This window comes from Emys orbicularis, chromosome 8, assembly GCF_028017835.1.
Source record: "Emys orbicularis isolate rEmyOrb1 chromosome 8, rEmyOrb1.hap1, whole genome shotgun sequence".
NCBI lineage: Eukaryota > Metazoa > Chordata > Testudines > Emydidae > Emys > Emys orbicularis.
In genome coordinates, this window is record NC_088690.1 from 11,817,379 (window position 1) to 11,841,779 (window position 24,401).

General features: G+C 44.6%; 1 protein-coding gene across 1 annotated transcript in view; it reads right to left on the reverse strand.

Moving 5' to 3' along the window:
• The window catches only part of LRP8 (LDL receptor related protein 8), a 277,087-nt gene that overhangs the window by 46,724 nt on the left and 205,962 nt on the right, over positions 1–24,401 (reverse strand). Inside the window, 1 exon segment of the mRNA XM_065409640.1 lies at positions 7,652–8,020. Coding sequence (XP_065265712.1) covers positions 7,652–8,020 — 369 coding nt within the window.

Below are 24,401 nucleotides of genomic sequence, written 5' to 3' on the forward strand. Positions count from 1 at the left end.
TGTCCAAACAGGAAATGAGATTCAAACTGCCCAGACAGGAAAAGGAATTCAAATTTTCCCGGGGCTTTTCCTGTGTGGCTGGTCAGAGCATCCGAGCTCGGACTGCTGTCCAGAGCGTCAACAGAGTGGTGCACTGTGGGATAGCTCCCGGAGCTATTAGCGTCAAATTCCATCCACACCTACCCTAATTCGACATGGCCATGTCGAATTTAGCGCTACTCCCCTCGTCGGGGAGGAGTACAGAAATCGAATTTAAGAGCCCTTTATGTCGAAGTAAATGCCTTTGTTGTGTGGACGGGTGCAGGGTTAATTCGATTTAACGCTGCTAAATTCGACATAACCTCCTAGTGTAGACCAGGCCTTACAGTTAGTGTGATTTTTGTCACTCAGTTCAACTAGAGAAGGCCTGCAGTTTATCAAGTAATTTGGGACCCTCAAGACGAAAGGCTCTATGTACCTTGAATATATTTATTTATTATTAGTAGTAATATTAGTAATATTAGTAACAATAATAAGACTCCCAAATTTAGGTTAAATTAAAAAAAATAATTTTAACCAAACTTACTATAAAGAGAAATGTTTCCATTTAAAAAAAAATGAAATCAATTTGTAGGAAACCCAAACCCAATATTGTACAGCTGCATGAGAATTTGAGGGGAAAATTGTTAACACCAGTTTAGTATCTTTATACAAGCTGAATGGACAGCAACATGCATAAATACCGATGCCAGATGGTGCAAAGACTTATGGAAAAAAATACTTTTGCAGTTTGAAAAGTACAGTGAGCAGATTAATTAACCAGAAGTTTGAAAAGTGTTCTGATTTTCACAGGTGCTGATCACCTGTACCTCCAACTGACCCTCTGGGAACTGCACGTGCTTAGCGCCTCCGAAATATGGCCACTGAGGGCCTCACATTTGGCATCCAACTCTTCTGACAATTTTGGCTAAGGTTTGTAACACAAAAGCCAAAGAAGTTAACATCAGCATAAAAGGAACCATAAAACTCCCCAGCCTGGGGTTCAACACAGTTCCTATAAACATGGTGTGGAGCCTAACCTTCCCGTGAGCCATATCCCCCACTGTCTCTCTAGTAGTCAATGTATTGCTCTGTCCCTGAACATCTGGGTAAGCGGAATGAGCAGCTGAGCTAAATTTAACTCCTTGGTCACCAAGGACCAGGTAGTCCCCTAAAACCTTACCGGAGGTGAAAAGAACAGTCAATTTTTAAAAATTCATTCACTCTTAATCATCTAAGTGTGACAAGGGGAACAATTTAAAAAAATGTATCTGTACAATGTTCTTATAAGTACAACAGCATCGTACCTGCAATGTTGTGGCAAAAGCTATCCTGGTCCTGGTAGGCAGGCAAGGGGTGTGGGAGGCGGTGGAAGATTGGCCACAAGCCTTTTTATAACGAAACTGGGACATAATTCCATTTCAATATAATTGGCTGAGTGAATACAACAGGCCACCAATCAGGGGCATTCCCACAGCAACAGGATATCCTGTGTTAGAGAGGAGGGCTGTGTTTTTGCAGAGCTTTGTTTATATGCACCAGCTGTTCAGAAAATTGCAGGGCTATTTCAGAGGCTTCAATCAATGGAATCTCAGCATTTTTTATAGCTCCTCTTCAGTTCCACAAAACAGAAACAAAGCAAGAACCTGTTAAATTAACTGCTCCACATAACACAACTATGCTTTACATTTGCAAATTCTGGACAAAAAGACAAGCTGCTCAAATTCAACATGCACATTCCAGGCTCAAAGCTGGTATTCGCCTTGCCAATTACCCCCGTGTCTTTAATGGGGATGTGCACCAAACAACTTCAATCTGAGGCATTTATTACCTTTTAAAAATAAAGTCACTTTGCAGTTTTATGGCAATTTTCACGTGCGTTTCTCAAAGCACTTTTCAGACATTAACTAAGCCTCAAGATAAGTCCTATTTTATGGATGGAGGGACTGAGGCATAGAGTTGGAAGTGACACGAAAAGACAGTTGTAGAGTCAGGATTAGCTCTCAAGAGCCCTGATTCCTAGTTATTTGTTCTAAGCACTGTCCAATAGTCCCCTTCTGTATGAACAACCTATATTTCAAAGGAGAACTTTTAAGATAACAGGTCTGGATTGTGAGGCTGATAAATCCAAACTATAGATTATATTAGAAAAATACATTTTGAGTGTATTTATATGAATTCAGGAAAAAAACAACTGCCACAGACGAATTCCTTGATCCAGCCCATTCTATCCTATTTATTTTCTCTCTCTCTGCCAAAGCATTTTCACTAGTTGTCGCCCTCAGTGGGTAGCCTACTTTTTCATTCATCCAAAATGGTTATGACAACAAGTGATTGATGCTGGCCTCAAGGCAGATTTTTTTAAGTGGTTAATATCCCTCTATTATGTATAATACAAAAAACCCATTAGCTCCATGTGCAGGAAAAGATGTAAAATTGACATCTTCAGTCCTGAACTTAATCTAATCAGATCAAATCTATGGTATTTTTAATATACCTATTGTAGAGGTATCAAAGCACCAGATGATGGATGCCATGTCATATATTTGTAACTTCTTCTGTGTCTTTAATAAAAAAAAGACTTAGAAAGTTCAGAGAGAGAAGAAAACCTCAGCTGTCTGGGCCGGATCCCCAATGGGTGTAAATCAGTAGCTCCACTAAAGTGATTTACAACAGCTGAATATCTGATTCTTTGTTTCCACAATTGTTTGTTTAGCAAACTCAGATCCTTTTGTTTTACAAGGGCATCGACAAACTGTTTAGTTCTCCAACGTCACTTTTCAAGCTGTGTAATAGATGGCATGTTTATATTTGAGGTGTGTGCTTCAGAACACACACCAGCTACCGTCACCGCCTGGGTGCAGCTTTTTTATGGTTAGGAGCCACACTGGTTTAATCTAGGAATGATCAGTTAAACACACAGATACCCACACCCAGAGCAACAGATCCTCTCTTCTCTGGTGCATTAAGGGTCTCGTTTCCCACTACATACAGCTCTAGCGGACTAATTATACTGTTATTCACACTAGTTTTACCTGAGCAGAACTTCACTTACTTCAATGGAGTTACTCCTTATTTACATCGCTACAAGTGAGAGGAGAATCAGGACCTGCATGTGTCAAGGAGCCCTCCACAGAAAGGATGGTGTAACAGTCCCTGTGTTTCCTGGAGCCACAGAACCAAACCCAGCGGTGGCAGCTCTGCCGTTCATCCCTTTCTGGTAGGTAAACTGAACATCATGCAATTTGCTGTATATGGATTTACTGCAGGAGACCTTGTACACTAAAATTCCTGCCTTCTGAACATGAATGTTAAAGGTCCCAAGGCACTTTCCAAAGAAGTGGGAGTTTGCCCATCTCCTTGGCCAAATTTCTTCTTTCCTTCACTACTGTGCACTAGCTGGCAGTCATCATTCCCCCCAGAGGAAGTTGCACTATGATGTTGTAGGGAGATATTTTGAAAAGTTTTCTATATAATTGTGAAATATTATGACTGCTGCCTGCTTTACACCACATTTCTTCAAGGCTTCCTATTGTGATGGCTGGAGCTCAGTGGATACCCTTTGGAAGCCATCTGTGCCCATGTTGGATCAGGCCCAGGGGATGTCCCTGAGTAACAAAGTACTCTCTCGCCTTCAAGGTAGGCCAAATGTAGTCCCAGTCCTGCCAGCCATGCAGCAAAGGCGAGATGAATGTGACTTGTAAGTGACTTGACTTAGACTCCCTTCTAAAAACAACTGGGGCTCAAAATGGCATTTTCACATTTCAACTGGCAAATGCTTCCATGACATGTCTCCTACTGCACCCACCTAGGCCCCTTGGATGTGGAGAAGGAGAGAGGGGAGCTCATTTTCCCCCTACTGGATTGAAGCTTGTGTGTAAATAGTCCACCCTCAAATGCCAATGCCATTCCAGGGAACGTACCTCAAGGTCTGAGTTCACTTACTTACATTGTAAGTTCTTTGGGGTGGGGACTATCATTTTGTTCTGGGTTTGTACAGCGCCTCGCATAATGGGGTCCTAGTCCATGACTAGAGCTCCTAGGTGCTACAAATAATTGTGCACAGAAGGTATCAGAATCAAATGTGCACTAACACAGCAAAGGGCCCCAGGATAACCCCCCTTGGCTACTAGCAGGGAATTTACACCTGAGATACTATAACCTGCCCAGGGGTATCAGTGCTGTGAAAATACAACTAGGGGAATAATTACCTGGTAGTAAAAAGAAAAGCACTTGCTTTAAAAATCCAAACTACAGTGACCCAGCTACCATATACACTAGATTAGTTTGACTGGTGTGACAAACATTCCCGACCTACGCTGGGTCGTGCTTTCTTTGTACTGTGACAGATCAAACTGGCCTTTGTGAAAGTGAATTCAAATTGAAGCTGCCAACAGGGCGTCTCAAAAACAGAGATTTTATTCTGGAAACTCACTTTTCTTTCAAGTGTTAATACAACCCCCCCACACACACACCCCCTCCATAACAGGAGACAGAGAGTCCTGCCTGGAACTGGGATCCCACAGGACCCACAGGACCCGCTGCCACAATAGCGGGAGTGGAAAGGGATTAAAAATACTGTAACACCCTGGCTTTATGTAGCTCATTGTATTGCCCTCTAGTGGCTGTCCCACAGAGAGGATAACAGATCTACTGCTAGTGCTGACTGAGGGAGTTCACCTTCAGCTGCAGCCACTGAGGCCCACATTCCTGAAGGTGAAGGACCAGCTCTGTGGCTCAAACAGATCTATTCCATCATATTGCTCTCCACCAATCACATTGTTATCCCCCTCATATCCAGTCAATCAGCGCTCCCCCTCTCGACAAAATCAAGCCTCCCTGAAGCTGAGCATCAGTCCTTGACCCGGGGGGCATTCTGAGCCAAAAAATTAAAAATTCTGCACCAAAAATTAAAAATTCTGCAAAATTCTGCAAATTTTATTTGTCAAAATAACACTACATAATTACACCAGTTTCAATTATTTTGGTAATTTATTTCAAAATACCCGTCAGCAAGTATGTCTGTAACAATACAAACACACACAAAAAAATCCCCCAGGAGTAGAGAGTTAAAGAAACCCCTATGACAAGCCAGTTCCTGTTCTCTGTTCCCCTCCCCTCCACAAGCCCAGCTGGGGGCCAAACACACCCCCACCCCCGAGCCCAGCTGCAGGGGCCCCCCCAGGCCAGATACCCGCACTCCCTCCCCCCCAGCTCAGCCGCGGCACCCCCTGGTCCAGATACCACACCCCTCTCCCCCAGAGCCCAGTCATGGCGCCCCCAGCCCAGACATCCGCCCCCTCTCCTCCCCAGAGCCCAGGGATCCAGAGGGAGAAACAGCCTGATGCTGGGTCCCAGGCTTGCACGGAGTTTCCTGTGCACCGCCCTCTCCTTCCCTCAGGGCATGCTGGAAACTGCAGCTGCTTGGAACCCTCTAGCTCCCTCCCCTTTCCCCCCAGCAGTGTCTTCTATGTGCGAGCTGGGATCTGCTGGATCCAGCGGCCCCTAGTGGTGGCCAGCAGCACTGCAGCCCATTTCTGTGGGGGAAAAGAAATTCTGCATGCACAATGTTAATTTCTGCAAAATTCTGCATTGCGCAGTGGCGCAGAATTGCCCCAGAAGTAAATCCTGAGCCCACCTGGGACTCCTATCCTGCTGCTGCCCACACCCCCTTTGATTTTCTGTATACCGGCTCTTTCTCCTGCTCCTTGGCTATCTACTCATTTTTCTCCTCTCCCTACTCTTAAGAGCAGCTCAGAGGCTACTCTGCATTTTCCCCTACCCTCCTGAAATACAACTAGTGGTGACGGGGGCTTCCACTTTCTCTTTCTCCTGTTAAAGGAGCTACAGCATTTGCTCCCTGCTTGTATCTCTGCTTCACAGAAAGCCTAACTGCCTTCTTGTTCAGGCCCTTCCCAAACTGGGACTGCCCTACTAGCCTCAGAGGCTGGATTTTTCTGCCCTGCTGGGTGCAATGTCTATGTGGACAGTAAAAACCCTATGTCTCTGATTCTAAGAGCAGGAGGTTTTCCTGGGTCCTTGGTTAAAATGTTCAGTCCCTGCAGTTGGTTGTGGCCCTCCTCCCCAGAGCTGCCCCCCTTTCAGCAGTGCTGTATGTATGTATGTAGCTGTGTAAATATTTTATTTCATCTCAATCTTGTCATGATGAATATTTCAACGAAACATTTTCTCCATTTCCCTCTTGGTCTCTCTGGGTAAGTGACCAGTTTGAGCAGTTTAGTGCCTGAAAATGGATAAAACATTCAATACACAGCAACAACGTGTTAAATACACAAAGCTAACTGAAGAGAAATCCATTATTTATGATCTCTGTGACTTTAACAAGCCAAACTCTTATACTGAAAGGGCTTAGGTTTGAGAGCAAAGTGTATTTTGAACTGGCTTCTTCAGAGATCCCTTTATTGACTGTCTGGTTCAATATGCTCTGGATTCATAGGCAGAAAACTATTTTTTTTTTTTTTTTTGCTTTAACATAGATGTTAAAGCAAACCTGTGAGCTGTGATCCCCTGAGGCGATCTACGGGTTTTCAAACCTGTTCCCATTCCCTATCTCTGATTTCCAACTGCAACAGATCTCCTCAGTCACTTGCTACCAATTCCTCCTCAGCTAGGGCCCCACAACCCACTCCACTACCAAAGAGCCGGGTAAAGGGTAAACTGATTGCAGTCTATAAGTGCCTACATGGGACATAAATATTTGATAATAGACTCTTCAGCCTAGCAGGCAAAGGTATAACACGATCCAATTGCTGGAAGTTGAAGCTAGACAAATTCAGACTGGAAATAAGGTGTAAATTTTTAACAGGGTAATTAACCTTTGGAACAATTTACCATGGGTCATGGAGGATTCTCCATCACTGGCAATTTTTAAATCAAGACTGGATTTTTTTAAGATATGTTCTAGTTCAAACTAGATAATAATTCCCCAGAATTATTTTGGGGAAGTTCTATGGCCTGTGTTATGCAGGAGGCCAGACTAGATGTCCTTTCTGACCTTGGAATCTATGAATCTTCCCCTCCACTCCCCACCCCATGTTTTCTATCTGCTTTCCAGTCCTGTGTTATTCTTTTAGAACAATTAATTTCCCCCCAAACCTAAATGCTTTCATCTCTCTTTAAGAAGCTATGGGCCAGATTGTGTCACGAAGGTTCTAGCACTGAACAAGGGGCAGGGTGGAGCCGCCCTGCCTCTGAAAGGGATTGTGACTCAGTGAGGAACATTGCCCCTGCAGCTCCTGGAAAGCTGGCTCTCTCCTACCCACTCCTGTCAGAGAGGCTCACATTTAAGTCACTACAGGAGCTGCTGTTTAACTCTCTGAGCCTCAAATCAGCCTCTGACTTCTCACTGAATGCACCATTATTTGCAGCCACAGAGTTCTGTGCTCCGACTCGTTTGTGCAGGTTATTTTGGTAATTGGGCACTCAGCTACACAGTCTGCAGACACAAATACCCAGTTTGAAGGCACAAATTTGTTGCAGCAAACATGTCATTAGAGGTCTTGGCTGAAATGTGGCCTTTAGGGGCACCCAAAAATACTCTCTCCTCCAAGGAAATCTTTACCCAGCAGACATCCCTTGTCCCCAACACTGCTTAGCCCCTGCAGATACTTACGACAATCCTGCTCGTCTGACTTGTCTTTGCAGTCCTCGTCACCATCGCACTTCCAGTTCAAGTGGATGCACTCCCCATTGCCACACCTGAATTCGTGGGCCGCACAGGTGTTCAGCACCTGAGGCTTGACTTTGTAGCCACACTTCTCCATCGATTCATCTGAGTGGTCTTCACAGTCGGGCTGGTTGTCACAGACCCAGGGCTCAGGGATGCACACGCTGTTGTTGCACTGGAACTCATTAGGGTTGCAGGTGAGGGGCGAGCACTTCCTCTCGTCACTGCCATCGCCACAGTCGTTGTCGCCATCACACACAAAGATCATGGCTATGCAGGTCTTGTTACTGCACTGGAACTCACTGGAAGAACAGACTTTGGAGTAAAAACAAACAGGTGAGTTGGGAGATCTTCAACCTAGTCCCCAAGTGGACATTGCGTCCATGTCACAAACCCACCACACACCCTTGGGCAGTCTCTGCTCAGGAGAAACCCAACACTGGAGCAGGCTAGGAGTGAAGGACATTAGCTAGGCCGTGTGGTGTCCAGACCAGGAACAGCTGGGTTGTTCCAAGTCAGTAGTGACATGCATTGGCTGTGTGTGTGTGGAGTCCAGCCAGGGTGGAAATACCAGAGTTGTGGTAGGCTATCACTGAGGATCATTAACACAACTGTGCGTGGAGCCCAGGAGTGGAATAGTTGAAGGGCTGAAGGTCAAGACTGAGAAGCACTGGCAGAACTGCATGGGGAGCTTTGGACAGAAGTGTACGGGAACTGAAGATCAGGAACAAGGACCACTGGCAATTCTGTGTGTGGTCCCAGCACCAGAACAGCAAAGGTATTGCAAGCTAAGACTGAAGAGCACTGTCTGAGCTGTGCTGGGAGACAAGCAATGGAACAGCAGAGATATTACAGTCTAGGATGGAGATACATGGCAGAATTGTGTGACACAGTCTTGCATAGCTCCTGATGGCACTATACTGAGCTCAAGCCAGTGCTATCAGTTCCTGACTTTCACCAAATTCACCCCCAAATCTAAGCAAATTTCACAGTGTTTTGTTTTGGACATATTAAGTGGGACACACAGGGTAAATATTCAGTGAGTTGTGCAGGAATTAGCTGCTGAATCACGCCGATAAATCCCTTCACAACGTACTGACTATTTCCCCTGGAAGTCACCGTTCTGCATTTACATACAAATGAGACTTTTTGAGCTATGAAGGAGAACAGACATTTTCCCTTTGCATGCCTGATTTACTGCTGAGCCAGAGGAGTCTGCTCCAATTAAACTTTCAGATGTCCCAACAATGGTCACTCTTACTGCAAAAAGAAAAACACAGCCACTGGCAAGAGTTCCCTATAAATACTTTTAATTGGTACCTAATTTACTCGGTTGTTAAGGGAAAAAAATCAGTTCAGCTTCAAAGATCCAATGGAAACTTATGGCTTTTATAAATTATATTAGATTAAATAATCTGTCTTGAAAAATGCTTCTTTTAATTGCACTCAGGAGGCTGTTGTCTTCAATAGCAAAAGTACTTCTTGCCTCTTCTGCACAGCTCCTGTGATAAACCACACTGCTGAAATAACATTAGTAGCTGAGACACAACATGGGAAGTGCATCTGAAAGACAACAGAATCTCTACTACGTGGGGTTACGTACCAGCTTTGAGGGTGTGGCAAGAGTACAGGGAGAATGATCTAATAAGGCCACGTCTATACTATAAGGTAGGGGTGTGATTCCCAGCTCACGCAGACATTGTCACTAGCTCTCATCTAGCTAGTGCACTAAATATAGTTGTGCAGCTGCCTGAACCATGTGGGTACATACTCAGCACAGCTATCCCATGCTGCGGCTTGCGTTACTACAGCTATGCTACTATTTTTAAGCACACTAGTGTGACAAGAGCTAGTGTGAGTGTATATACATGAGCTGGGAATCACACCCCCAGCTCGAAGTGTAGACATACTCTAACAGTGTTATACAGAAAGATTCTGTTTTTTTCACCTAGGAAGATAAGCACTGACTGCTTGCAATGGAATTATTAGCATATACACTACCTGAATCATGAACTTACCAGGCTGCATGGGCAAAGAGCATAGCTGAAGTTTCTAACTCCCTAAAGTTCTAGTGTTCTACCTATTGAATCTATTTTGATATGTCCTAAAGTAAAACCTAAGAAACCCAACCCTCCCTGGATCAGTCCCAGCAAACCCAACTTCTTTCGACCTGTCTCGGCATTATTTTGGCTCCCATCACCTAAATGCCAAAGGACAAGCCCATTTGAGGGAGTAGAGGTGTTTGCCTTCCTTGGTAGCATCTCACACCGGCCACCAATGGAGACAGAATTTGGTGGATTCATTTTTTGATTCAGTGTGGCAAATCCTATGCTTGTATTTTTAAATCCCATGGTATGAAATCACTAGTGCACTAAAATTACAAATTACTAGAAGCACCAAATTAAATTGCTTGTTAGGGGGTTGGTGGTAGAATGGGGCAGAGATGTCTTACCAATAAGAAAAAGATTCAGATTCCAAAAACAGTCAGAGGAGAAGGATACTCTTGAGCACAGACCATAAGCTCTTCTATGGATGCGATGAAGCAGATTTTTAAAGGAATCTCAATTCCACCTTCAATTTTCTGGGTGCAATTTTATAGCTGCAATTAAGTGCATCTGAAAATTACAGCATTTGGTCACCTAACTATCTGATTTGTTAGCACACTCAGGTGGAGAGATGTCTAAGCACTAGGAACTGCATCTAAAAGTAATTGCATGGCAGAGTTGGAGTTCATTAAAAGAAAAAAATAGGCACAATCTCTACTTATATGTCTGTCTTCCTCTCACAAACATTTACACGGCACCTGCCTTTCTCCAAAGATCTAATTGTGCTTATTTAGCTATTCTGATTAATTGGCACTTGTATAACTGAAAACAAAATGATCTATTAATCTGATCGCTCGGTCTTCATCTCTGTAATCTAGCAGCCATTTCAAATGGGTAATGTTATGGCATTGTGGAGTATTAATTTGAGGTAACACAGCTATAGCCTTACTGATCTGATTGAAGAGAGATGATAAACATGAGAGCTGCAGTGACTACATGCAGATAACGTAACAGATCAAGGCTGAGCTGAGGAAATACATCAAAATAAATGTTAGAAAAGCTACCTCAGAAAAAAATAAATAAGCAAAGTTTGCATAAGCTCTTGATCCCTAATATTTTGGCAGGATTACAGCAATTTACACACTCCAACTGTGAATTAATTTCCTTCCCTGTGCTGTAATGAGCACATCTTTCTTCCTTGTTTTCATTACCCCCACCTCTGCCCCTTCTTATGTTTGTATGTGTTGCCTGTCTCCCTTTTGAAATTTGCCAAGTGTGCAAATTAGAGATGGCCACATGTATCCATAGAAAGTGGGGGTCAGTCACCTACAGAAAATGCAAATTAATATAGAAGCTCCTCCTCCCCTGTACACACAAACCCCACTAAAATATAAAATGTATCGAAAATCTCAGACAGAAAAGAATAAAAGCAATTTTGCTTTCATGCCTCTCCCGAGGACTTCTGCAATGAAGCTTATGATTTCCTAGCTACTAATTCACAAGCTTATGATTATTTTATTTTGTTTTTAAAATGTGAATTCAGTGCTGATGCCAGATGCTGAATAGGACCAGCACTAGAGACTGAAGTCCTTTGTTCACTGAACAGGTACAGCATGGGCAGCAGACACCTACCACTCCACCCTTGTGTCTCAGCCTTGAACAGGGAGGGCTTCACTGGCACATCTTTAACCCTGGCCCAGAAGCATGTAGCTGCATCAGTGCTGACAATGGGCACAAACTCTGCTTGTGCAGACAAAGCTCCAGTGGCAACAGTGGTGACAGTTACAGTGGTGGTTCATGTGATGTGGTCATCGGGTTACTATGGACTGGACTGGTACCACTGACTCATTTTCCACAGGCCTCAGACAGAACTCTGCCTAGGCAGTGCACATTGGCACTATAGTGGCACCCCCATAGAGAGAGTACTCCCCCTTCCAGACCCATCTGGCTCCACTGGCTTTTAAGGAAAGGAGAGAGGGACTTATTGTCTCACCTTCAACCTACCTTGCCCCTCCCTAGCGACTTTCAGAGAGCTAGATTTTATGGGGTGTGCTAGGAAGAAGCAAAGCCTGCACTCTCCAGCCACACTGTGGCTTGCTCTTGCACAGGGCTGAAATAGGGGGAGAGCACCTCCTTGTACTCTTTCTATGCCCACACAGGAGCCAACCACATTATGACCTTTTGCACGGCTTTACACTAGTATAAAGTACCCCCTAGAGCAAGAAAAGAGTTGCATTATGAATTACTATATACAGCACATGGAGAGATAAGGTGGGAGGAATAACTGAAAGGCAATTTAGATACACATCATCCTTCCCAAGTCTGTCTGGATACTTAGGCAACCCCCATTACTACAGCACCTCAGAGCTTCCCAGGGGTCATGGATCAGCGTTCATGTCGCACTCCCCATTAGTACCTGGCCCAGCTAATGATCCAACCAGCAGACCAAATTCGGTGATGAATCCAGGTCACGTGCCACTTGAGGCATACTGCGCATACGCTAAGAAGTGCTTCCCAAGTATTTCAATAGAAATAACATTAAACAGTAATTAAATATCCACCATGGTATTTATTTCTCCTTTGACTTGAGCAATTTGTTTACGTTCTCTAATTTTGCTACCTGCCCTATTAGGAGATTTTTTTGTACAAAAGGGAGAAAAACCAATATTAGTTTCAATTTTTTTCAGTGGAAAGAAATAAGGGTTGTAGTCTCAGATGCAAAATCTTTTTTAAATATGAAGTGATCCCAGTAGAAATCTTGAAAATCTTTGATTGGCAGGAGTGTTGCAGCTCTGACTGTACCTTGGGCTCCGAAACCCGCCCCCTTCCCTGGGCTTCAGTACCCAAGCTCCAGCCCAAATTGCAACGTCTACTAGCTGGTTTTAGTGCCGTAGCACAAGCCCGAGTCTGTAAACCTGTGCTTTGAGACTCACTGCTACAGGTTTTAAAAGCAATGAAGTCGTATGCTTAGGCCTGGTCTACACTAGGAGTTTATATCGAATTTAGCGCCGTTACATCGAATTAACCCCGCACCCGTCCACACCACGAAGCTATTTAATTCGACATAGAGCTGTCTTAAATTCGACTTCTGTACTCCTCGAAAACGAGAGGAGTAGCGCTAAATTCGAAATGGCAATATCGAATTAGGCTAGGTGTGGATGGAAATCGACGGTAATAGCTCCGGGAGCTATCCCACAGTGCACCACTCTGTTGACGCTCTGGACAGCACTTCGAGCTCGGATGCTCTGACCAGCCACACAGGAAAAGCCCCGGGAAAATTTGAATTCCTTTTCCTGTCTGGGCAGTTTGAATCTCATTTTCTGTTTGGACAGCGTGGAGAGCTCAGCAGCACTGGCAACGATGCAGAGCTCTCCAGCAGAGATGGCCGTGCAATCTAATAGAAAGAGGGCCCCAGCATGGACTGATCGGGAAGTCTTGGATCTCATCGCTGTGTGGGGCGATGAGTCCGTGCTTTCAGAGCTGCGCTCCAAAAGAAGGAATGCAAAGATCTACGAGAAGATCTCTAAAGCCATGGCAGAGAGAGGATACAGCCGGGATGCAACGCAGTGCCGCGTGAAAATCAAGGAGCTGAGACAAGGCTACCAAAAAACCAAAGAGGCAAACCGACGCTCCGGATCCCAGCCCCACACATCACGTTTCTACGAGGCACTGCATTCCATCCTAGGTGCGGCCGCCACCACTACCCCACCAGTGACCGTGGACTCAGAGGATGGGATACTGTCCACGGCCGGTTCCTCGTCGGAAATGTTAGCGGACGGGGAAGATGAGGAAGGAGATGAGGAGGACGAGGCAGTCGACAGCGCTTGCACCACTGATTTCCCCGACAGCCAGGAGCTCTTCATCACCCTTACCGAGATCCCCTACCAACCATCCACAGCCGTTACCCCGGACACCGAATCAGGGGAAGGATCAAGCAGTGAGTGCTTTAAACATCTAAACATGTAATTTTAACATAACTGGTCCACCGTGGTAACACACGTTCCCACGCCATGAGTCCAGTAAGTAGTCTGGGATCATGGCACGGCACAGCATGGCGGCATACGGCCCTGGCCTCTGCATGGTCTCCCGAAGCATTCTTCCCCTCTCGCTCTCCGAGATCCTCATTAGAGTTATATCGCACATGACGCCCTGCTTTAAATTAGGGAGGGGAATGTTAGTATTGGGACTGCTTTACAGCCACGCGGTGGAGGCGGCAGAGGGGCAGCATACAGTGATCTTTCCCGGGGACAGCCGCGAGGTGGTGGGACAGGGGCAGAGCTCATGCTTCCCTGATTGCTGCCAGCAGAGAGTGGCCTTGCATTCAGTGCGAAAGGAGCCCAGTGCTACTATTACATTTTTAAGCTGCCACAAGTCTACGGCTTACCATGTTTTCCTGCAACAAAAGTAGAGGTGTCCTGCCACGCTTCTCTGATCGCAACTGCAAGACCCCAGGCACTGAAGGCGAGGGCCGAAAATTCGACCTTGTCCTGTGTGCGCATGTGAAAGGTCCAGTGCATGGTGTTGTTCACAGAGAAAGACTATGTTCTTTGTTAGCAACTTCATTTATCTGTCTCAGGAATTTACTCCCTTTTTCCCATTCCCACAGACACATCTGCGACTGTCTCCCAACCCAGCCTGGCATCACACTCCCAGAGGCTAGCGCAGATTAGGAGAAGGAAGAGAAAGACGCGTGAAGACATGTTTTATGAACTTATGGAGTGCTCACGAGAGCAGGCAGCCCAGACGACACAGTGGAGGGAGAACTTGTCACAAATGCACAGAGCAGTCATGGAACGGGAGGAGAGGTGGCGCCAGGAGGACCAGCAGGCTACTCGAACCCTGCTTGGACTAATGAGGGAGCAAACGGAGACGCTCCGGCGCCTAGTGGATGTTCTGCAAGACCGGAGGCAGGAGGACAGAGCCCTGCTGCTGTCTATCTCTAACCGCCCTCCCCCGCCACCAAGTCCCACACCCCCCTCACCAAAAGTCCAAAGAAGGAGGGGCGGCAAGGGCCGTTAAAACTTTCAGTCGGCCCCTGCACACTGCTGCAGCAATGGAAGGCTCTCGTTCCAAAGTTTGAAAAGCCCTTTCCTACCCATCTCACAATAGCCCACGTCCAAGTTTCCTCCCCCCCTTTTCATGTGCGGTTCATAATAAAACATCTGTTTCTGTTAAGTACTGTTTCCGAGAGTGTCTTTTAGAGGGGATTCTGTCTGAAGGGGGGGAAGGGGTTTGTTACTTGGACAGGACAGTCACCTGTAGCAGGCTACAGAGGCGGGGGCAGGTCCAGCATCAGGACACATACACAGTACAGTCACCAGTTACCCTGGTCAGTCTGGGAGGCGGTTTTCATGTTCTGGGGTGCGAGGGGGTTGATCTGTGACTTTGTGGCGGGGGAGGGCAGTTACAGATCTTCTGCCGCGGTCCTTATCCTGGATCACAGAGCCACGCAGCAGGGGATCTGTTACCCTCCGCCCCCTGCCAGAAAGTCACTTGGCCGACACATACATGCAGTCCCGCCCAGGACTGCTGGCAGGCTGCGTTGAAACAACCAATCCAGCACTGCGGAGCCTGTCATTCCCGGAGTTTAGAAGCATCATTTGCATCAAAACAATAAACCAGCCCCCCGCCACAGTCTGCGTCCCCGGTTTAAAACATTCCCGCGAAAACAGTAAGAAAGAGAACCTTGTTCAGTAACAAAACGGAACAGATTTTATTTGTTGGGAAGGTGGGGAAGGGGGTATGTAACTTGGAAGGATAGTCAACAGTAACTGGGTAAAGAAACGGGGGCAGGTTCAGTATCTGTGTCCACAAAGTGAACAGTCACTGGAGACCCTGCTCAGTCAGGAACCTGGCTTTCAAAGCCTCCCTGATGCACAGCGCGTCCCGCTGGGATCTTCTAATCGCCCGGCTGTCTGGCTGGACGTAATCAGAAGCCAGGCTATTTGCCTCAAGCTCCCACCCCGCCATAAAGGTCTCCCCCTTGCTCTCACACAAATTGTGGAGCACACAGCAAGCAGCTATCACAATGGGGATATTGGTCTCGCTGAGATCACAGCGAGTGAGTAGGCTTCTCCATCTCCCCTTGAGACGGCCAAAAGCACACTCCACCACCATTCTGCACTTGCTGAGCCGGTAGTTGAATAGTTCTTTCCCTGAGTCCAGTGCGCCAGTGTAGGGCTTCATGAGCCAGGGCATTAGCGGGTATGCAGGGTCCCCGAGGATGACTGTAGGCATCTCCACATCCCCAACAGTTACTTTGTGGTCCGGGAAGTAAAGACCTTCCTGCAGCCGTCTATACAGACCAGAGTTCCTGAACACCCTAGCGTCATGAACCTTGCCAGGCCATCCAACGTAGATATTGGTAAAACGTCCCCGATGGTCCACCAGTGCTTGCAGCACCATGGAAAAGTACCCCTTTCTGTTGATGTACTGGCTGGCCTGTTGGTCCGGTGCCAGGATAGGGATGTGAGTCCCATCTATAGCCCCACCGCAGTTTGGGAATCCCATCTCGGCAAAGCCATCTCTGATGAGCTCCACGTTTCCCAGGGTCACTACCTTAGATAGCAGTAGCTTGACGATTGCCCTGGCTACTTGCATAACAGCAACCCCCACGGTAGACTTGCCCACACCAAAGTGGTTAGCGACGGACCGGTAGCTGTCTGGCGTTGCGAGCTTCCAGAGGGCTATGGCCACTCGCTTCTGGACAGTCAGGGCTGCCCGCATCCGGGTGTCCTTTCGCTTCAGGGCAGGGGACAGCAACTCACACAGTTCGAGGAAAGTCCCCTTCCGCATGCGAAAGTTGCGCAGCCACTGGGATTCATCCCAGACCTGCAGCACTATGTGGTCCCACCATTCTGTGCTTGTTTCACGGGCCCAGAATCGCCGTTCAACAGTATCAACAAGACCCAGTGACAGCGAGATGTCCTGGGCGCTGGGTCTCATGTTCTCAGAGAGGTCGGAGCTAGTGTCCGACTTCATGCCGTCACGGTGGTGCCGTAGCCTCCTCTCATGATTGATCTGCAGCTGCCTCTGGTACAGGTGGAGGAGAAGCTGCGAGGCGTTGAGAACTGCCACAACTGCAGCGATGGTCGCAGCGGGATCCATGCTCGCACTGCTGTGGCGTCCGCGCTGTCAGTAATCAGAAAAGCGCGCGAACTGATTTCCCACCGGCGCTTTCAGGGAGGGAGGGAGGGAGGGCGTGAGTGACGGACGGATGACGACAGGCGCCCAAAAGCACCCTCGACACATTTTTTTACCCAGAAGGCATTTGGGGCTCGACCCAGAATTCCAATGGGCAGCGGGGACTGCGGGAACTGTGGGATAGCTGCCCACAGTGCACCGCTTCCAATGTCGACGCTTGCCCCGTTAGTGTGGACTCACAAAGTCTCACAAAGTCGAATTACTGTCCTTAGTGTGGACACACACGTTCGACTTAGTAATATCGATTCCACATAGTCGAATTAACTAAAATCGAAGTACTCTCGTAGTGTAGACAAGGCCTTAGTGACTCAGTATTGGCACCCTTTTCTCTCAGTCACTATTCAGCCAATAGGACGCTAGTAGGCACTAGGATGTTGGAGGTGCCATCTTTCGGATAAGATGTAAAACTGAAGCCTTTGTATGGTCAATTCTACGGCACTTTTTGTAAGAACAGAGAATAGTTACACTGATGTCCTGGTAAAAATTCCTAGTCATTTATATGAATTCTGTCTCTGTATATTCCACATTTGGTTTCATTTGTATATGGCATTCTCTTTTATTTCCTATACTCGTGTAAGGTCACTGGGTACTGCTTAACAGCTGCAGTGTTTCAATGTGGGTAAAGCGAGTCTTTTGTATAATAACTTTTCCATAAGGCAGGAATCTATAGCGTAATTACTGTGGATTTTCAAATATTAATTTGATGCAAAACAAAATGTGAAATCGACAATATCCATTATTAATAAAAAAGACACTCCATCATACAGCTGCAGTAGTGACTCCCTAATGAAGGCTGTTACTAGCGTCTCGATAATAAGCTCAATTGATTTTGCCTCCTGTTTCTCAAAAAGAAAAAAAGAAAAAAAAATCCATTTTGCTTGAAATTACATGTGTAGCTTACAGCCAGACAAGAACTGTTTGGTAAAATTTGTGGTGAATTGACAGAGTTTCAGAGATACTGGGGTGTGGAAAATGAGGTGAATTTCACTTTTTGAAACGCAACAAATGTTGAAGTCTGTAAAAAGAGTCAGTGAGGAATATGAACTATTCCTGAGTACGATGAAAACAAAATGCATGTGACCTGGTGAAAGAGACTCTGAGAACAAAGAACTGAAAACTGTATGAAATGGGCTAAAATAGGGGGAGAGGTCACTCACACAATCTAAGAACAGACATGAGACTGTGAAAAGGACAGGCCTTGTGAGAGGACGTGACATATTCTGAAACCTACCAGCGTCCTAGGTGGCAGATAGGCATTACCTGGTAAGCATGAACATAAGCTGTTCATTGTTTTCAGTATGTTTTCTCTGTAATGCTTTTCTTCTGAATAAATAATGCTTTGCTTTATGAATGCTGGCTGGTCACTTGTTAACCCTGTTGTTGCCCCACAGAGAAGAGGGATGTAGGTGCTGAACTAAAGTCAGATCTGCTGAGGTAGTCATAGTGAATTGCAGGATGAACTGCAGCCTAAATCCCCACTCTCTCGAGAGAGTGTTGTGGGACTCTGCCTCAAGAAAGCTGATGGCTGAAGGTCTGAAACATAAGCTGGGTGCCCTTAAGGAAGCCACAAAGGGGTCAGAGGTGCCGTTACCTTGGAAACAGCGACAATATAAATTTTCAAAGACCTTGAGGCCATGTGTCAGGTGCCTCTGTTCAAAGCAAGATTCATGCTCCTTGGGGCAATTTCCCCTCAGAAGGCTGCCCTCTAGGGAGGGCAGCAAAAGAGAGGGAGGTAAATAATGATGACCTTGAAGTGAATTCCTCTGAATAAAGACAGGCCTTCCTTAGAGGGAATAATGCAACAGAATTGCAGTCTCACCACTATTAGTGGCTGTTGCTATGGTGATTGATATGGAGAAGCCCATACAGATGAGGCATGCAGAAGAAATGGTAATTCCTAATTCTAGTCAAAGCACTAATGTAGCTAAGGAGCCAGGGAAACCATTTCAAATAACCTCACAAATTAATATTTGCATTTGTCTGCTTCTTTTGCAACCCAGCTCCCCACAAACACAAACAAGCTGTTTTTCCAGTCTCTGCAGCTGCATTAGAGTAATATTAGTTAATTATAACAGTGTGACCAGACTACAAAGTTACTGCTGATAAATAATTGTTGGTGCAAAAGTGTGTTATTGATCTAGAGTAAGTTTTCAGAGACTCATGAGTTCATTGAAAATGGCTTTATTTTCGTGGCAATACAATTAACATATGTGCTTTATTCAGCAGTAATTGCATAGCACTCTAAGGAACAGAAGAGTACCGTATATACGTAAGACCTGAAAAGTCTTAATTTTTTTTTTTTATATCTTCTTCACTAACATATAAAAAGTTACTATTGAGAACTTGCAGTGTCCTCAGTTCTGTTCTGTAATTGTTACAAGACTCCTGACTACTGAAACAGCACAGATTTCCCGGTTAAATAACTGAAAGGCACATCAAAATAAGCGTGATTCTAGTGTAAAGAGAAAAAGGCATTAGGATGCATAAGGTTTACATTGTGTAGTTTTATGTTCAAATTGTAGAGATACCTACAGGGGAAGAGATAAAGATCTATCTTTACTCTTTTGATGTTCTTTTAGAATGTAATCTGTTGAATCAAATTTTAGATGTTCTGTAGTAGATATAATTTTAGTAGAAATATATGCAAGAAAGTGTTTGGATTTTTTTTTATTCTTAGAATTGGAACCTGGATGAGATGTGCGCACTCACATTCCTCCAGACATGACTTGTTTGTTAAAATGGCAATTTTACAAATTATACCGATTTGGCAAATCACTAAGAACCATAGGAGAATATCCATTAAACTAATAGCTCCATGATATTAACATACAAATTCATACCTATCATAAAATTGTGTTGTTTTCAGTTACTAAACTAAGGTATTAAAGAATAAAGCCATGATGCTGCACATGGATCCACAAAGGGAATATTATGCTCATGCAGAGTCCTAGGGAGGGGAAGTGCATGGGATTCCCTCTAGCTATAAGAATTGTTTACACTGGTCCTTTTGCATGGTGGCGGCTAACTTTGCCACCGGGGAATTTAAATCAGAGATGTTTTGCCAGGAAAATCAGACTGTATGAATGTCATACTTTTAGTCCATTATACTGAGGTTCACACTGATTATGCAGTATGTGCTAATATGAAATAAGTTAAGAAGTACCCAAAAATATTTGTCTGAATTTTCCATCTCTCCCCTTTAGAAAAATGCTGCTTCTGATTTTCTACTCTCAACTCAGGAAAGGAACTCTGCAAAGTCTTAAAAGCTTTAGATTAGTCAAATTAAAATTATCAGATTATAGCTAGATCTGTTTTAATCCCAGGGAGTTTGTAAACTCCATTTTTGTTGTGATTAGAAAATAAAAAGAAAGTCAGATTAAGACTTCAGTGGTGCAGTGCATGCTACCTCTTCCTACCTTCAAATTCCCAAGCACAAGGATAAAGCAAACATCAACCACCAGGACCAACTGAACCACCTTTGGGTCATAATTGATTCTCAGTTAAACCCATGTAAAACAAGAGTAATTCCACTAAGTCAACTAAGTCACTATGGATTTATGAGAAAAGAATTTGGCCCATTGTCTTACATTGGAGATTAATAATATGTTCACAGTGTGTTTCCTTGATGGACATCTATAAACAAAATGGTTGCCGGCAATAATACACCACGGCATCTTGTAGCTTCTAAACACCTACTGTCAATCACTGTGTAGCTACTCACACATGTCTCAAAGCCATCTGGGAAAAATAGATTTTATTTTCCAAATTCTTAGACAAAAGCCAATTTGTTGAATGGATGGCCCCGTAGGAACGTCTGTGAAAGGCAGAGAGGAGAAAAACAACATTCCCCTCCCTAGAGATATGCTTCTGAATCAATGGGCAGAACAGGTAAGAAAAAAACATTCAAAATGGAAAGCCTGACTTCAGTCAGATAAGCTTGTAGTAGCTATGACAACTGAGAGAAACGCAGGCTCCAGAGGTCTAGCTCTGCTGAATAATGAGGTACAAAGCTGTGTTCACATTACAAGCAGTGAGGTCACTGCCCCATAAAAATCTCTACCTCCACTAATTTAATCTGCTTGAAGGGAATTCTTGACAAGAGGCGATATTTCTTTTTACTGTGGTTCACCGCATCATTAGACCTGAATATTCACAGCATTTAGCACACTATATTATTAACTCCTCTGGAGCAAAAGACAAATCAGGAGAAAGCTAAAATTTGCCATGCAAAACCTTGTGCAAAATTTACCCTAATGATGCTGTTATCTCCAGCATTTCCACTAGAACCTGAGATCCCAAACAAGGTGGAGCGAAACTGCAATGACAATTTACAAATATATGTTTGGAATAAAATATAAGCATGCTGGCTTGTGTTGGGTGGGCAATCAAAGATTCCTTTTAGATGCAGCAGTAGGGGTGGAAAAAACCACTACCATAAACACAGGGCAAATTTTCAAAGGGCAACTTGGCCTCTATTTGCAATTCTGGTAGCACTGCTATTTGGTGGGTGCACTGTGATAGGTATGTAAATGATTATGACCATGTTTAGAAAATTTGGCCTAAAAACTACAGCTATTCAAATGGGAAGTTCCATAAAAGGAAAGCAACACTGATATAGGAATAAACGTGGAAGCAAACACTCTTAGGCCAAGGCTCTGATTCCACGGGTGTTAACGGGATGGAGATCCCTTTGGTGTTGAGTTCAATGGGATTAGGATTTGGCCTTTCACTTCTACAGTTTTTGTATAAAAAGTATTTAGAAATAAAGGGCTGCGTAGGGTACCCACCTGCCCAGTTTTCACCCGGACAGTCCGGATTTTGGTTTGTGTGTCCAGGTGCCATTTGGCAAGCCCTGATGTCAATTTTTTTTTGATCTGTGGAAATGGTGGCAACCCTAAGCGGAAGGAAGGAGGCAGCGCAGCAGCAGCCATTGCCTCCGGGACCAGGCTGCTCGTGCGGCCTGTGGTGTCGCATGGCCCTGCGCAATCCACAGGTGGTGGGCCAGGTGGCCTTGGCCGTGCTGGTGAAGACACTGCGAATGACGGGGGCGGGGCCTTGAGGCGATGAAAGGGATGGGGCCTTGAAGGAAGAGGTGGAGCAGGGGAGGGGTCTTGGGGAAGAGGCGGAACAGGGGCAGGGCCTTGGGGGAAGAGGTGGGACGGGGACGGGGCCTCAGAGGTCCAGTTACCAGCCATTAGAAAGGTGGCAACCCTAGGGCTGCAGCTTAGTGTATTTTTGGTTCATACCACCAGCACTACTGGTGAGATGACACATTAATTCTACATTCATATGTGCAATCATTGCTTTAAACTTTATAAAAAATAACCTAATTGTGGACTAAACCTTCTCAGCTATACTTCAGCCCAGAAGTGAATTTTTTTGGAAAATGCAAGCAAAATCCATTCAACCGATTTAATTGTCTGCGGGTAAAAAAAACAGCATTTTTCAGCCATGATGAAAATTTTCAGATGTTGTTTTTGTGCTTGGCCAATTCACAAAACATCTTTCTTTTAAAGCTTCAGATTTTTCCTGGCCATAGTCTTGGAAAAGGGCTGTGCCATGTTTGAAGATACTTGGTTTTGAAATAACGTTTGCAAATTGTGCTCAGTTCACAGAGCTATAATGTAGTGGCTAGAGGGAGCAAACTATATATACCACTGCCCATAAAAGGGAGGAATGTTCAATCTGCTCAAATGTGTCTCATCATAACATAAGCCCTTTCACTGCTATACCTAAAGCAGATTCTCTTTTAGTTTAAGTAGTAGAAAGCTGTGTTTGGGGATTAAAAGATACAGAGTTCTGGACCCGCTCTCACCCAAAAATTCTTCTAGGTACATGATGTGCAGCATGGCTGGCAGCTATGGAATGACACAAATAGGAGGCTGGATATGGGATTTCCACATCCATGAACCCTAGCCACTGGGGGAGTATATAGTGAGCCAACTCTGGGCTAAATTCTGTCCTCTGTTACACTGTTGTAGAAGAGGCAGAGGCAACTTCTCCCACTCCAGCAGCAGGGCAGGATCTTTCTCTAGCACTCAAGATGATTGTTTATGCATCTACGATTTCAGGATACGTCCACTGTATAAGTTTAAATAATGTAAAATATGCATTAAGGGAATGCTAACGTTTGTATTTTAATTATCCAAACAAAGCAATCTTAACTCTGTCCCATAATAATCTTAATTTTGTTCCTTTGCATTAAAATAAAGTATTTCATAACAAGCTCCGACAACCCTGGGCAAAAATGTATTTTTTTCAGCAAACACCACAATATAATGCCAGTGGAAAGAACTGCACTTTTTAAAAAATGCACCTTCAATAAAACTGTATAAAAACATTAATCAATGAACCTTTACTTTAAACTGCACCTTCTTCTGTACCCTTTGAAGAATATTTTATTTACTGAACATACTGATACGTTACATGATTTTAGAGTGAAAGCTCCTATTGTGAATGTATGCACACAGGAAGAAAAGTTGAGGCTGCTATGGGAACGCTGAGGGTCAGATTCCAGGAACTACGTGCTGCTTGCTTGGGGTGCGGGCAGGACATCACTCTGCATCAGGTGTGGAATAGTACATTACACCTGAGCGGGCTCCAACCTTAGGAAAAAGCGAAGTCTGCTTAACAGCAACCTTTGCCCCCACATCTCTTCAGCTGCACTGAGCAGAGCTCTGGCCCAGCTAAAGCTCTGGCCCGAAGTGTGAATTTCTTGACATGTACGATTAAAATCTCTACCTTAACATTGCATTAATGTAGGGTTTTACATTTAATTATGCTAGACATTGAGACATTCATCTGGAAACTACCCTCATTTTTACTGTAAGGGTGCAATTATAGCTAGCCACCAGGTTAATTTGTTTTGCTTTCTCGTTGTTATATAGCTCAAAACAAATATGAATATGGAATGAGATATTTCCTAAAGAACAATGGGGATTTTCCTGTAATTTCTACTGCTTTTGAAGGAGATCTAATACTTTAAGCAGTGATAAAGTCAAAGCTGTCCACGATGTTTAATTTCTGGATAGCCTGGGCATAATGCACAAGCATTAATCCCTCCAGCTGTCCAGTAATTAAACATCATGTGAAACCCAGAGGATATCATTGCTTTCCTACTTAATCTTGTTTATGAAGGACTTTCATTTGTTAAACCTACAATCACTTTCTTTCCATTCTTGAGGATAATATTAGATTCTTCCACCAATACAAGTGCACCCAGCATATAGCTATTTTCCCACAGTAGCAAGCTTTTTGCGAGAAATACCTTTTTTTCATCACACATTGAAATAATTAAGAATGGAACACTGGGCCCATACTTATTCCATTTGCATGAGTACAAGCTTACTAAAATCAATGGGGTAATTCAGAGCAGAATTTGGTCCTGTGTGTTTGATTTCCTCTGAACTGCATATGACTGAACAGCAAGCAGTGCACGTAGCTAATGA